We start from the raw sequence: 14,931 nt of genomic DNA, 5'->3' as shown, positions 1-14,931 counted from the left end.
TGTGAAATGAGACAACTGATTAATGTGACTGTTTATGTGAAGTTACTGGGCCTCTTTTCATGACAGGGCTCAAGTCTACATGCTAACAGGTCAGAGTGGTTTTCAAATTGTCCTATGCTTTTATTAACAAATACCTAAAATGCAAAAAAACTATTTAAAGAGCAGTAAATGGAACAATAATCTATTGAAAGAAGTAATTTATGAGATATGTATCCCCTCAAAAGTGCCTGTTAACAACCCTGTTCATACTCGTGGTTATACTACCCTCTAGTGCTCAGAGTGAGTAACTGCTCCTGCATGTTGTAGTGATTTGTCCAGCCAGTCCACACTAATACGCTTCCACCCAAACAAATAGAACCGTTTCAATGTGTGTAATTTACTGCATTTTAATCCTTCGTTTCCGTTTGTTAAAAGATAATTTCTAGTTGTTGTTTTTTTTTTTTAATAATAGTACAGAGGGTGGTGCTAACAGAGAGACTCTTGCTTTGCAATCTGCCGGTATTTCCTTGCGAAGAAGAGTAAACCGGAAGGGGATTTGTTTACTCGTTTCCGTCGGCGGCTATGTCATGTCACCAATTTGTAATGTTACTGAATCTCTATCGTTATTAGGAATGTGCGTGGAAATACATGTCATTGTCTCTCCTCGGAAGTAGAAGACAGACAACGGAAAGGTAAAATTCAACAAGGTGATTCGTGAAGTGACCCTGTCTTTCAGTTGTAAGTTGGCATTGAGCTGAAGTTGCTGCTGCCCGCGTTGTCGCTGTGCTATGCGGTCTCTCCTTTTAAAATCATGTCTGTCTCAGCCCGCCCCGTGGGACAAAGAGCGTACGCACATATTTAAAAGTAAAATGATTCTTGGCTGTCCTCATTAGCGGCCTTACAGCCAACAATAGCCCTGATGGTATGCTATTGGCCGATGCTGTAATTATACTCTTACAGCATGTAAAACACATACAGTCTGTGTTACAACTGTTATTTTGTTAGTAGTCATTGGACAGACAGTCGAAGGGCAGGAGTGCTGAATGGGATTCGATTGCGTAGAGAAGCATCCCTCCTTTTCCTGCCTTATGAGTAAAATTGAGATTGAGTGAATTCTTCACCATGAAATACAATTCTTTTTATGCATCCTTGTCTTGTAAATTGTGAAAATTCTCCACGCTTGATAAATTATCAGCAATGTTACAACTGCGCTAGTTCGGACTGTCCTTACTTTCTGTAGTCTTTGTTTTTTTTTGTGTGTAATTATGGCACTCACTCGCCTGCTGTCCAAAAGTGAAATGGACGAAATCGAGGAAACAGTCAAGAAGGACGCCAGGAAGACACTGCTCATCCGCCATTTACCAGCTGAGCTCAGCCAGGATGAGAAGGAGGACCTCCTGAAGTATTTTGGTGCTGAGTCTGTTAAGGTCTTCTCGAACACAAATCGCATGGTAGGTTGTGCTTCACTGGCAGTTTGTTCCTCCTCCATAATAGTTGGTGTCCATTCTGAAACAATTTGATATTTATCTACAGAAACATGCAGCATTTGCTACCTTCAGGAGTGAGAAGTCAGCAGAAAAGGTGATGTGTTCAGTGATTGCAGTTGTCACAAGTTTGAAAGTGTTGTGCTTGTGTAGAGCTAGATAGAGTATGTATCATGTGGCACTAGGGCTGGGTGATATTTCAATATGGTGACATGAGAAGTTATTGTTTGGGTCGTGGTATCGCTTACATTTTTGTCTTGATTTTCATGTCTACGTTACTGATAATCGATGAGGCATGGATGGATGATTTCTGAACTTCACCGGACTCTTGTAGCTTTGCCTTAACCCACTTGGCCGGTACATCCATGTTACTGATGATTATTCATTACAAATCTATTTGAATTCATATTTTGCTTGGGCACCAAATGTCATCCCCACAACCCTGTCATAAAGTTCATAGTGAGGGCTTTGTTTGCCAAAAGCATGGTGGTATTTCGTTTGGCTCTGTCGCTCAGTCCTCCATGAGTTTGTCTCAAATGACGTTCACCTCCCTTCACATCTCTCAGGCTCTTACCAGGCTCCATCAGTTGGAGATTTTGGGCCATACACTTGTTGTGGAGTTTGCCAAAGGCGAAAATAATGTCACCGTATTAAAGGACCCACCGGTGACCGATTGGTATGTCACTTGATTTATATGCAAAAAAAAATCTCTTTGAGCTTCAAAAGCTTTCATCCTACTTACTGTATGTCTGAAAGTTATGGATTGTTGAACTCCCTGTGAAATGGAGAAAGACATGTAACTCTGTTGTTGTGTGCTAAGGAAAATCCTGTTCATTTCCCTTTAACGCAGCAATGGAAAGCACGTAAAGGAAGAGCAGAAGAAGCAGGATGCCAAACAGACAGATGTTCCCCTCATCGATACCGGTGTAGCACCTAGCCTTGGGTAAGTGGCAAATTCTTGTGTTGATTTGCCAGGAGGACTGAGGGCTGGCATAATTTGGATGGTTTGGAAAATAACCCTTAACTTCAGAGGGTGTTCAAGATTACCCACCAAGGTTAATACACCTAATTATGTGTGTGTGACATGTGTGCTGTCAGTTTAGGGGTTTGTGGTTAGCTAGAAGCAGGCTGACAGAGTAAACCTGGATGGAAATTTAAGAGCTGTAGTCAGGAGCTGTCAGTCGCCCCGGCTGTGTCCAATTACATGGCAAGGCCACCATCGAGCACCTGACAGGCCATCTGTCGCTCCAGTTGGTGGGACCAGGTGGTCTTTGATAACTCTCGATCCAGTACTGACATTTCATCTTGTTGCAGTTACGACCATTCGGTTTGCTTGCCCTCATATCAGAGAGCACCCTATTCTAATTTTAGTCAGGGTGCAGCACCCACAGAGGAAATGTTCTGATGGGAGTTCAACCAATAAATGTAAAGTTTGGTGTGTTTTTCAGCAAGCCCCCCCCCCATCTTGAAAAAATATTTACATGGAATGTTGAAGTTGCATGTAAAAAAAAATCTGACATTTTGGACTGGTCATATACATGTATATTTAAAGTAAGATTTGTTTTTGAAATTTTACCCCCCAAGGTAAACCCTGCTAAATAATTTATAGACAACACATTGACAAGTTAACAAAACCAGTTCAGTTGATCATGGAAGTTACGAGGAACTATTTTCAGTGCAACATATATAGATCGATTAACAAAATTATGTCACGTGTTCATTTTTGTATGTCGTTATTATGTAAAAAAAAACAACAACATCCAAAAACACCTGCTCTGTCATTCTGTTCTTATTTGACACTTTAAAAAAAATCTCATCCTTTTTAATTATTTGTCCTTTTGTGCTGTAAAGAGGACTTTGAGGGCCGAGTAGGAGCCGTATATTCAGAATTATTTAATTATCAGCAACCATGTGACTGCCATATGGACCCATCGGAGCTGCAGAGCTCAGATGCATTTTTTTTTCTGTCATTCCTAAACCCTGATGGTCCCTGATGAGGATGCTTCAAATCTCGACATCATACTTGTCTTTTATACAGAACGGAATGACGGAGCAGGATCAGCTGACTATTTGTGATGTCACCAGTAACGCTCCTAGAACTGTGTCTTAAGCTCTAATGTTCAGTGAACGCAGAGAAGCCGGAGGAATCCGCCACGTAGAGTCAGACTTCCACGCAATGACATCATTTTACTCAGTGAAGCTCAAACGTGCAACGCGAGAAACGGGAAGAAAAACGAATTTTTGACTGTTGAGGTGATACTGTTCTTTTAACTCACTTACAGGTTGAAATATCAAGCCAATCCCACGTTGAAATATTTATACCCGCCACCTTCCACTAGCATTCTGACAAATATAACACATGCCCTCATGAGCGTGCCAAAGTTTTATGTTCAGGTGAGTAAACAGTGCGTCTTTTATGTCTTGTTTTTTATTTCATCCTACAACCGCAAATCTCGTACCGATGCTGGTAATGTATGTTCATATCTTTTCTATGTCCTACTGCCCCTCAATTCATACCCTCCTAATTAAAGGAGAAATGTGTCGGGCCTCGAATTTCCTTTTGGGAAATCGAAAGTGGGATAGAAAATTCAATCTGGAATAAGCATCACTGCGGTTTTTGAACTGCATCCAACATTTTAAAGATCAAACGGCAAACAGTTGCCTATTAAGTCTCAATTTAGGAAGGGAGTGTTAATAATAAACCGTAAGTGGGAAGCATGAGATATGGATTTAACATTTCCCTGGGTGCTGAGCTGCAAGCATCAGCTCCGCTGTTACTTGCAGCTTTTGCGTCTTGGTGGCGCTATTGTGTTGCAGAGGAGCTGCCTTGACTCTCACACTCACCCGTGGTATCTCACTTAAAGCCTCAATCTCTCCCTGATTCATGGACTCAAAATGAAATTGCAAAAACTGTGCAGTCTGTTTTAGGTATGGTGGGCAAGTTGTAGCCTTGGCTGTTTAAAGTTGCATGGCATCGATACAACCAGCCTCTGTCCAGTCCTGTGCATGAATGAAATACAACCCTTATTGTTGTATTACTTGGATCTTTGACTGTACAGGTTCTCCATCTGATGAACAAGATGAATTTACCGTGTCCATTTGGTCCAGTCACTGCCAGACCCCCTATGGTAAGGTGGTCTAATTTAATACATGGTTGTGGGATATGAAATAATGCGCACGTCACCTTCATTTATATCTCCACCTTCGAAAACTCTTATTCGTCGGTAGGTTTGCATGGACAGATAATAAGTAACTTGCATGCGACAGCAGGGTTTTTGAGGTCTCCTTATTGTCACAGAGAATTACTCCCAGTTAGGTAAACTAAGATGAGGAATAATCAAATACAACATACAAGTTGTCATATTTGTGATTTATTCAAAAATCCTTTCAAAAAGCCTCAAATTAAGCTTTACACTAATGATTTTGTAAGAAGACTACATGAAATGTTTACACAACGTTTAGCCCTGCGATGACCGGCGACCCGTCCAGGGTGAACGCCGCCTCTTGCCCAGAGGCAGCTGAGATAGGCTCCACCCCCCCTTGAAAACTAGAGAATAAAAGTCTACCAAAAATGGTCAAATATGCCATTTATGCAGTCTGAAGTACTGAAGTACTACTTAATATGTTGTTGCCGTATGATATTTTAGTTGCTGAATCAATTTCTTTTCATAACAAGCTGCATATTGTCGTAAATAAAAACAATAATATTAGCAAGCAAAATAATAATAATAATAATAATAATGATAATAATGATGATAATGATGATAATAATGGTTAATATGAGCCCACATATGAAGACTGGTCTGTGTTTGTTGAACAAACCTGTCCACTGCTGGGCCTTGGCTTGCCTGAGTTCGGTGACCACACCAATCAGGATGCTGAAGTATTTAGTTTGAATCTGTGGGGTGCGACGGATGCTGACAGTATCGAAATTTCGGTCAAGCCTGTTTGTTGAGGGCATGAGAAGAGAGGGACTGCTACAAACCGGAGATTCTCTACACTTTCACATTCAGTTTTCCACTTGTAGCACCCAGTTCTCTCTCTTCTTCTGAAAAATAAAGCAAATACTATCAACAATTTGCTCTTTCCAAAACACGTGCTTCCTCCTGTTGGAGAGCAAATGCCTCGCTTGTGCCTGCGCCACTCCATGCAAGACCCGTTGTGGCTGCAAGCCAAGTTTGTGTACCACATCCTGCAAGTGCAGAAACTCCAGTGATACCTGTTTTGATTAACTTGGTACCACACTTGCGATAGTATTACTACTACTACTACTACTACTACTACTACTGCTACTACTACTACTGCCCCCTAATAATAATAATAATAATAATAATAATAATAATTGTTATTATTTTACTTAATTCTTATGTAAATTATTAAAATAGCTAACAAGGAAAGGTAATAGATGAATTCTTCAATATGACAGACATGGATGGTCTCTTGGAGCAACTGTATAAGTTTGCTGGATGCAAAGTTATAGCCATTTGGAGTTTATGGCAATTAGAATTGGAAGTTAGGCACACTTTTGCGATAGCCACCCTTTTTCCCCCACCCCCTTGAAGCCGATTGATATTGAAAGGATTACAGGTTCATGGTCGGTTCATGCTACACTCGTCCACAAAGTTGAATGAAATTCGGCAAAGTAGTTTTCCTACTAATACACAAACAATTGGAGACGGTCACATCAATGGCATTAGGGTTGCCCCGACATAAAGTTCTTCTGGAGTCATCATAAAAAACCTGGCCCCTTATGATGTGGTGGGTTCTTATTTGGGACACAGTGAACTGAAAATGCTGTATGTCAAAGTTCCCTACTTTTACATTTTCAGTCTGTCTGACGACAAACAGACATCTTGTTTTCTTTATCGTATACGTAAGTTGGGATTGATTCAAGTGGCTGACGCCAACATCTACGAAACAGTGCATCGCCATTTTGACGGAGAAACCAACGGCGTGTTGCTTATTGTGCATTAAAGAGGACTTTTATAAAATTTATCATTTGAAGCCAAAGGTTTTTCGATACAAGTCTTTTTTTGTGTTACGTCCTGCAGTTCGAGCCGCTGCTTTCTGCGCCACCCATCCCTGTGCCTCCCCCCCTGCCTCCTCACTACCCACCTTTACCTGAGGAGGAGATGGAGCTCTCAAGTGAGGAAGAGTCGGAGTATGAGAGTGGAGACGATGAAGACAAAGACAGGTAAGATGGCTGCAGGTAGCCACTCACATTCCAGATGTCTGGACTTGGAATCCAGTCAGTGTGTTTGCTCACTTTTTGGCGAATAATAGCTGGTACTAAAACCCTATTGGGGTTTGTAAAGTTTGAAGCTGGAGACCCAAATTAACAAAAACAGATAATGAATTGGCATAACATCTCCATTCATAAACTACATAATTACCCACAAATTCAAAATTCATATGAAGTATATTTTTGTAGTGTAACAGTACATCACAGCAGTATACAAATTTGTATTTGGCGTCGTTTGTTCACTTTCACCATCTCATTAAATATGTGCTTACATTTTTGAATGAACAGAAAAGAAGGATACAATCACACACAAAGAATTTCTGACTTTTTGTGGTGAATCAGTCTCACACACAGCAGCTGAGGTGAACAAATCAGCTTTGCAGAAATACTCTTCTTAACGTCCATCCATCCATTTTCTTCCACTTATCCTGATTAAGGGTCACAGGGGGGTGGAGCCTATCCCAGCAGCTACAGGCGAGAGGCGGGGTTCGCCCTGCTTGGGTCACTTTTCTTAACCTGTTGCCATCTATTTTACTTTGTCCAGTAGTGACCTCATAAAATCAGATCTAAGTACCATTTTGGCTCCTGACCTGAAGTTCGGAAAAGGCAGTTTTAAATACTAGTGGGTGTGCAGTTTCATGTCCGAGGCAGAATTTTTTTCTTTTTTCATGTACTTGCTCAGGATTGTTCGTCTGATGGGCCTGGTCAACCAAGCATGCAAGAGACCCGTGAGACCAAAAACATCTTCAAAGAGAAAGAAGCCTAAGATCAAGGATCTCCTCTATGCACCCAAACCAGACTCTCAGAGGTACATCAAAGGCAGTCATGCATGGCACAGTCCTCATCCAGAACTCCTCCCAACACAGCATTCTTAGGGAGCTGAAAAAGGAGGACAAAAACCTCTAGACATTTGTCATAAAAACAGCCTTGTGTGGCTTGGGGAGCATGTCAGCACCACACACACACACACACACACACACACACACACTCACCCACACACACGCTCCCTTAATGACAGACTACAAACTCTGTTACAAAAGTATAAACCCACACACCCCAATGTCTCCTGGCTGTATGTGTGCGGACTGGGAAATATCTCAGGTGACCAGAACAAAATATCTCAACCCTTAAGTCGTGCAGAAGCCAGGTATATTGTGGTTGCTTTCTTGAGGTGTGTATTGAGGAAAGGGCTGATTGTCTCTGCTGTGCTTAGCACTCTGGTGATGCAGCCATCGGATGTGTTTGAGCAGCCCCACCCCGCTGGACCAAGGAGAATTGAATTCCACATTTCCATTCCAGAGGTGGCAGCCATAGTGGAAGGAGTCGGGCCGAGTCAATCGACTCAGGGGGATGAAGGTGAGGGTGAGTTTGCTGTTGTGCTAACTGATCAATGACTCACTATTTGGAGAAAATAAAAACACAGCTTCCCAGGGCCCAAATGGTGTCTAAAAAAAAACCCTAAAATTCATCTCACAGCTATGTAACCTGGAAAAGCAGATTTGGTTTTATTTGTGCTTGTTAAAACATAAGTTTGATTTTTTTTTTCCTCGACAAATTCTGTCCTTTCACATAATTTTATTGTGAAGCACAAGAAAGCTCAACATTCAAATTAAATCAGGCGTTACTAAAAGGAATAAAAATTAGATAGAATAAAATGCAATTACGTTCATGAAAAAGTAGAATACAATCAGCTGAAAATACTGTTTTCATCTGCGTCATTCTGGCTCTTTTCAGTTCTTCCTGAGCGTCTGTGGACATTTGTGGCAAATTTGAAGAAATTCCTCAAAGGCAACCCTACGTGTTTTATATACATGTTTTAATGGATGGACAGGCACTTGGAAAACACAATACCCCTGGCCCACAGCTGTTGCCAGTGTTGAGGCATAAAAATCCTTGTATGATTGGCTCATACTTACAGAAAGTAAATGTACGGCTGGTCAGTTGGACCATGATCTTTGAGTAGAGGAGCAAGGACGCTGTCAGGATCAAATTATTGTGATGATTACAATAGTTCATGTTGTTTTGTAAAGTCAAAGTAGGAGGATGGTTTAATGGTACTATTGACACAAGTTAAAGCCCTCGCTTTGGGTGAAGTTGGAGCGCACAGTGTTACACAGCAATTTATCACAGAGGGGAACTCGCACAGAAAAGGTTTTACTATTATCAGTGTGAGGAAATGTCTTTCGGGGCACAGTCTGTGTTACTTGTCAACTGTGTAGTTCCCTTTTTGCCTTATCTCCCTTCTCTCTAGCTACAACTTCACTCCCTGGCAAGCCCCTGAGAAGTAAAATAGATCTCAAAGTCAAACATGAAAGATTTCCTCAAGGCAGCAGGAAGATAAAGTATGACAGGTGGCTTTTTGGATTAGTCTTGTTTTGGGAAGTGGGGGTGTGGGATCCGATAAACAAGCTATTTAAATGAAATAGGGAGGTAGGAGACAGATAAAGAGGTGGATAATTTTGAGAGCGGTGATCTAGTTTTCTGCCAAGAGTGTATCAAAAAAGGTTTTGCTCCAGTGCACACATACTTCCACCTTATGTGGATGACAAGTTTTTTTCCCCTCCAGTGGATTTGTAAAGGCTCGTTGCTTTTTGTAATTCCATGTACAATAACTTTGTACGCACAGGCATCCACTCCCAAAGTCTGCCAGAGGTCTCCTACTTGCAGCTTTTCAAACGGATGATTTGACAAACACATTTCTGGAGTAGATTTAGATTGTGAATCACTCTAATATCTGTCTTCTGTCAATTAACCATAAACCAATTTTCACTTGAGCCGAAGAACAAGGTTTATTGAATTAAATGCTGTAATCATTTCAGTTTATGACAATGCCCGGTTAAAATTGTTGTAAACTAATGATGGCCAAGAATGATTGCAGCCTCACACCCTCAGTTTGTTTAGTTTACCGAAAAGGATGAACATCACGAAAGTGATTATTCCAGCATCTGCTATTTTGATAACTTCCATCTGTATTTGTCCTGCAAAAAATGTGTCCCCCCCCTTTTGTTTTGTAATGTGAAGCAAAGCAGAAAATGAAAACCAACTCAACACATAAATATAGATGCAGTATTATTAAACTAATGTTGACCATTCCAACTCATTGTGACAGATTGATTTTTGACAAACAGCTACTTCATCTTCCTTTCTGTTCCTACAGAGGTGGATGAGAGGGAGGTCACCATCAGCGGCATGAAGGAGGTGGCAGAAGGATTTGGGAAGCTGTACCCCAACGCCCAGGCATCCGAGCAGCAGAAAGAGCACAGTGATGACGAGCAGGACCTCCCCTCAGATGTCATCTCGAGGAAGGAGCTGGAGAAAGGACGACTGTCAAGAGATGGTAGAATCACCTATGTAGACACCTTAAGGGACTGTAACCACTGAAGCATTTTTTTCACCATCTAAAAACATCCAGCTGGGAGCATTTGAGATTTATTTGGAGGTACATTTGATACAATGTCTGCGGATGTATGTTGACACAAGGTACATCCTCCAATCCTTGTTCAAACCTGGCTTACCAGATGCATTGCGTGGCCATCGGGAACAGTGCCTTTGGAGTGGCAGACTGGGATGCTGGTCTCCATCGTTAAGAAAGGGGACCAGAAGGTGTGTTCCAACTATTGGGGGATCACACTCCTCAGCCTCCCTGGAAAGGTCAATGCCAGGGTACTTGAGAGGAGGGTCAGGGCAATAGTCAAACCTCAGATCAAGGAGGAGCAATGTGGTTTTGGTACCGGCTGTGGAACCATGGATCAGCTCTTCACCCTTGTTAGGGTGCTGGAGGGGGCATGGGAGTTTGCCCAACCAGTCCACAGGTGCTTTGTGGATTTGGAGAAGGCTTATGACCGTGTTCCCAGGAGCACCCTGTGGGGGGTACTCCAGGAGTATGGGGTGGAAGGCCCCTTACAAAGGTGCATTCAGTCTTTCTGTCGGATGAATGAGAGTCTGGTTCGTGTTGCCGGTACTAAGTTGGACTTGTTTAGATTGGGAGTTGGACTCCACCAAGGCTGCCCTTTGTCATTGGTTCTGTTCATAACCTTTATGGACAGAATTTCTAGGCGCAGCAGGGGGGTGGAGGGGGTCAAGTTTGGTGGCAGGAGGGTGTTGTCTCTGCTTTTTGTGGATGATGTGGTCCTCTTAGTTCCATCAAACCACGACCTCCAGCTCTAGCTTGGACAGTTCGCAGCTGAATGTGAAGCAGGAGGGATGAGAATCAGCACCTCCAAGTCTGAGGCCATGGTCCTCAGACAGAAAAAGGTAGCCTGCCCGCTCGGGGTCGGGGGGACGTCCTGCCTCAGGTGGAGGAGTAATAAAGTATCTTGGGATCTTGTTCATGAGTGTGGGTAGTAGGGCTGTAATCTCCCAGTCGACTGGTCGATTTATTAGTCAATACGTTCTGGTTCGACCAAAATTCTGATTGGTTGATATTTTGCCACGTTAATTTCATCAGGAGGAAAGTACCAAGTGCTAATGGGGGTGTTTTCAAAGCACCCCTGTTTCACAGATAACAGTCTATCCTTGAACACCCCCCTTGTTTTGCTATTTTGGACTAGCCCGACCCGCTAGAGACAGACAGACTGAAGAGTACTAGAAGGCCAACGTGTGGTGGTTTGATGAATGTGTATTTAATTTTGACGGTTTCATTTAAAGCCAGTGCTCGTCCACCATGTCAAAGACATCTGCAGCGTGGCAGCATTTCATGAAAGTAGAAGATGGAAAAAAAGTCAAATGCAAAGTTTGCCAACAACAGTTTTCATATCACAGCTCCACCACAAACACGGCGTATCACCTAGAAACGGTAAGCTAACTTGTCCACCTTAGGTTGCCCCGTCAGTTTTGAGTATATGAACATATCAGAATTGAGATTTCAATGTTTTAGTCTAATAATTGTTTTTGTTTTAATGGTTCGATGCCGAGCTCCTGTGTTCAGTCTCGCTCTGTGCGCAGGACGAATGCTCGTGTCGGTCAGTTATTATAACGTGACAAAAACAATTGTCTAAATATTCCTCAGCAGGTTTTGTGCTGATTGTTGACACAGTATAGTTTTCATACATAAAATTAGTCAAGATTTGAGGGCTTCAGTCGACCAAGACTTTCTTTGGTTGATTACAGCCCTCGAGGGTAGGATGGAGCGGGAGATTGACAGGCAGATTAGTGTGGCATCCGCGGTGATGCGGGTGCTAAACCAGACCATTGTGGTAAAGAGGGAGCTAAGCCAAAAGGCTAAGGGCCTTATATATGAGCTGGTGTTGGGAGAGGGAAAAATAGACTGCTCTGGGCAGCTACAAGCAGAAAGCCACCATTAAGCTAGCAAGTCAAAGCAAAGAACATTGTGTTTTTTGTTTGTTTGCCAAAACTTTTATCTTGCTCACCAGACATGTCACTTTCCCCCAACTCAAAATTTAGAGTTTCAAACAAATGACTCAATGGTAGATCTATCTGGTTGGAGATGCTCTTTACCCTTCACAGAATGGACAGAGCTGAAGCCTTATTTTGGCCTGTATTTGGAAACTAGACTGTATTGAAAGATTGCACAATGTAGCTTTAAAAGGCTGCGGGTGCTTTTAAGAAGATCACTTTTTGGCAGGACACACGCTCTCGAAAGCAGTACAGAGAGGCAGAGATGGAAATGTAGAATTCTTCTTGAATGTATGCAACATTCCACCTGGTCAGCCAGGTCATCCATGTTTGGGAAGGAATAAAGACTGAGAGATCGAAGACAACCCGCAATTGGGCAAGGAAACATTTTGGCGAGGACACTCATCCGTCTCAAGCGTTCCTTTGTTCTTGTACACGCACACCCAAGCAGCTCAGTGCCTCATCACGCTACAACAGTATTTGGCATATCTTAAAAATGTGTTGCCTCCACTGAAAACGGTGAAAAAGAAAAAGGTGACATTGGCTCTTGTGATGAAGAACCTAACGGGCAAATATGGTGCTTTGTCTACCCTCCATGAACACCCATTGTTCAGGTGTGATTTCCACTTTAGCTACTTTAGTGAAGTAGTGCACCTCTTATGTCCTACGGTCCATTGCTTCGGGATTTTAAATGTACCATCAGGAAGGTAGTAGTAGCACTGAGATCTTCCTGTAATATTTTTACCTCTTTCTCTCTTTTCTTTTAAAACAGAGATAAAAAGGATGTCTGTGTTTAAAAAATACGAGCCCGGTGAGCCAACCTGCAGACTGTATGTGAAGAACATTGCGAAGCAAGTGGAAGAGAAAGTAGGTCCTTTTTGTTGCACTTGACCCCCTTCTGAGTGTTTTCATGGCTCTCTGACTCTTAGTTTGGCAAGTCAGTTTAGGATTTATTATTTATTCTGTAAGTCTATTATATGTCATTGACTGCTGCTGCAATGTATAGAGAATTTGCATTTTGTAATTTATTGATTTTGCTCTACTGATTTGGTTTTGTTCATCATTTGTCTTCCAGGATTTAAAGTACATTTATGGGAGATACATCAATCCTTCATCAGAGGCTGAGACAAACATGTATGCTTTACAGACTTTTGTCGTTTTCAAGAACTGACTGACGGGGTGTTGGTTTGAATACTCTGGGGTAGAAACTTTATTTAAAACTTGATTTTTCAATCTTGTGAGACGTATTGACATGGTTTGCGTGTCACTTCACCCCATCCTCTCTTCATGAGCTATTTTTTGACTCTGGCAATTTGTCACTTTCTCCTGAGGGTTTTTAGAAATTCATGCTGACTGTGTGTTATGTTAGGTTATAGACTTATTAAATATCTAACCTGACACAGAGATCACAAGGGACATTTTATGTGAGTGCATCAGCAGTACTTCAAATGAATATTCCGCACAAGTCATCAAGCCGAGCTGATGTTGTTTAGAGGGCCAGATTCTGGACACAGGAACAGTTTGTTATTGAGTTGCCTGTCTCTGTAATCAGAGAGCAGGTCATTTCAGTTCATTTGTGAAATGTAAAATATTAAACTTGCTGCAAAAAAAGCAACGAGTAGAGTTGCACCATTTACATTTTGCTTCGCTGAATTCTGATTTTTCCCTTCGTGGGACCTGTGGATTTCCAAATTTTGATTTTCTAAGAACTAAGCCTGATATAAAAAAAAATCTGCTTTTCCACAATGGAAACATTTTTTTTGGTCATAATTGAAGACAGTGTTACTCTCACAGTTTTCCCCAAATTGCACTTGGTTACTGGATCCTTTCTTACTGTAGTCACTCTAAATAACAAAAAAAAAAAAAAAAAATGAAGTGCCCTCCTGCTGGAAAGAGGAGCAAATGAGAATGTATATCCAGCTGTGTCTTGTATATCTTTGACTTAAGGAACAAAAGCAGTTGAATGCAGCAGCCAGTGAAGGATAGGAGAGGCTGCAGTATGTGTTTATTTTGTGATGGAGAGCCTTCGTGCAGTGTTTTATTTGAAACTTGACTGGAAATACCATGCCATTCGTGGGGAGATTTCCTGTCGGGCTCAGTCTGCTCTGTGCAAATGAAGCAGTGCCCTGTCGAAAGCGACCGGTTAGGAACTGGAAAGACGTGACACTGACTGGCAAACACGAGTACCTGGCTAGGCAATCATTGCATCCCTAGCAGAAAGTGTAATTTAAGCAGCTGTAATGTAAGAAGTACAGACTGAATTACTATGAATATATTTTGTGCTTGGAGTGATAAAAAAGAGAATTATCCCCTGACTTGACGTTTGTCATCAGGAGCACAAAGAGAGCCATGCACAAGACTGTCTTATGATAACACACGCAGTGAATTTTTCTGACGATTACGACCCACCCCCGGAATGTGTGTATCTAGTTCTGTCGGAAGGTCACCATTCATGACATTTGTCGTATATATTGCCTTTTCAAGTACACAAAAATGGGTTTCTTAGCTTCTTTGTTACAAAGAAGTCAGGAAACTATCTCGAAATGTCCTCCCAAAGCACATCAGCCGATCTTCTTCATCCAGTCGTACGTTGAGTTCATTGACAAACACTTTGATTTGAGCCAAAAACAAACTATAACAGTTCACTGCAATTACTGGGACCCTACATTCACCCACTCCCACCTGTCCTCTTCTTTGGAGGATTAAATTCATATACCACAGGAAATCAAACTATTTTCAGTGGTGCTGTTCTTACAATTATTGCATAAAACCTTAACTTTGGTAAAGGATGATAATTTGACGATTTAGTGTCCAAAATAGGCTGCTAATCCATCATGAATATCCTCCACAAGTGTCAGCTGAGTTGCCTTT

The 14,931-nt window shown here is 41.8% G+C and overlaps 1 protein-coding gene across 3 annotated transcripts in view; it reads left to right on the top strand.

The window, feature by feature from the left end:
• The first annotated feature begins 513 nt into the window (after window positions 1-513).
• Window positions 514-14,931, top strand: part of rnpc3 (RNA-binding region (RNP1, RRM) containing 3) — an 18,659-nt gene continuing 4,241 nt past the window's right edge. Inside the window, exons 1-13 of one of the 3 annotated variants that reach the window (XM_086191949.1) lie at window positions 514-671; window positions 1,274-1,430; window positions 1,513-1,560; window positions 2,030-2,139; window positions 2,314-2,406; window positions 3,746-3,857; window positions 4,523-4,591; window positions 6,515-6,657; window positions 7,388-7,513; window positions 7,919-8,067; window positions 9,863-10,042; window positions 12,833-12,927; window positions 13,136-13,194. In XM_086191949.1, coding sequence (XP_086048075.1) covers window positions 628-671; window positions 1,274-1,430; window positions 1,513-1,560; window positions 2,030-2,139; window positions 2,314-2,406; window positions 3,746-3,857; window positions 4,523-4,591; window positions 6,515-6,657; window positions 7,388-7,513; window positions 7,919-8,067; window positions 9,863-10,042; window positions 12,833-12,927; window positions 13,136-13,194 — 1,385 coding nt within the window. In that variant the 5' untranslated portion in view covers window positions 514-627. Of the gene's footprint in view, window positions 672-1,219; window positions 1,431-1,512; window positions 1,561-2,029; window positions 2,140-2,313; window positions 2,407-3,745; window positions 3,858-4,522; window positions 4,592-6,514; window positions 6,658-7,387; window positions 7,514-7,918; window positions 8,068-9,862; window positions 10,043-12,832; window positions 12,928-13,135; window positions 13,195-14,931 lie in introns of all 3 variants that reach the window. The other 2 variants (XM_086191947.1, XM_086191948.1) reach the window with 2 other exon arrangements.

The sequence above is a fragment of the Aulostomus chinensis genome, chromosome 21, assembly GCF_037954235.1.
Source record: "Aulostomus chinensis isolate RoL2024-O1b breed Wild chromosome 21, RoL_Achi_v1.0, whole genome shotgun sequence".
NCBI lineage: Eukaryota > Metazoa > Chordata > Actinopteri > Syngnathiformes > Aulostomidae > Aulostomus > Aulostomus chinensis.
This window is presented reverse-complemented; position numbering and strand designations above follow the sequence as displayed.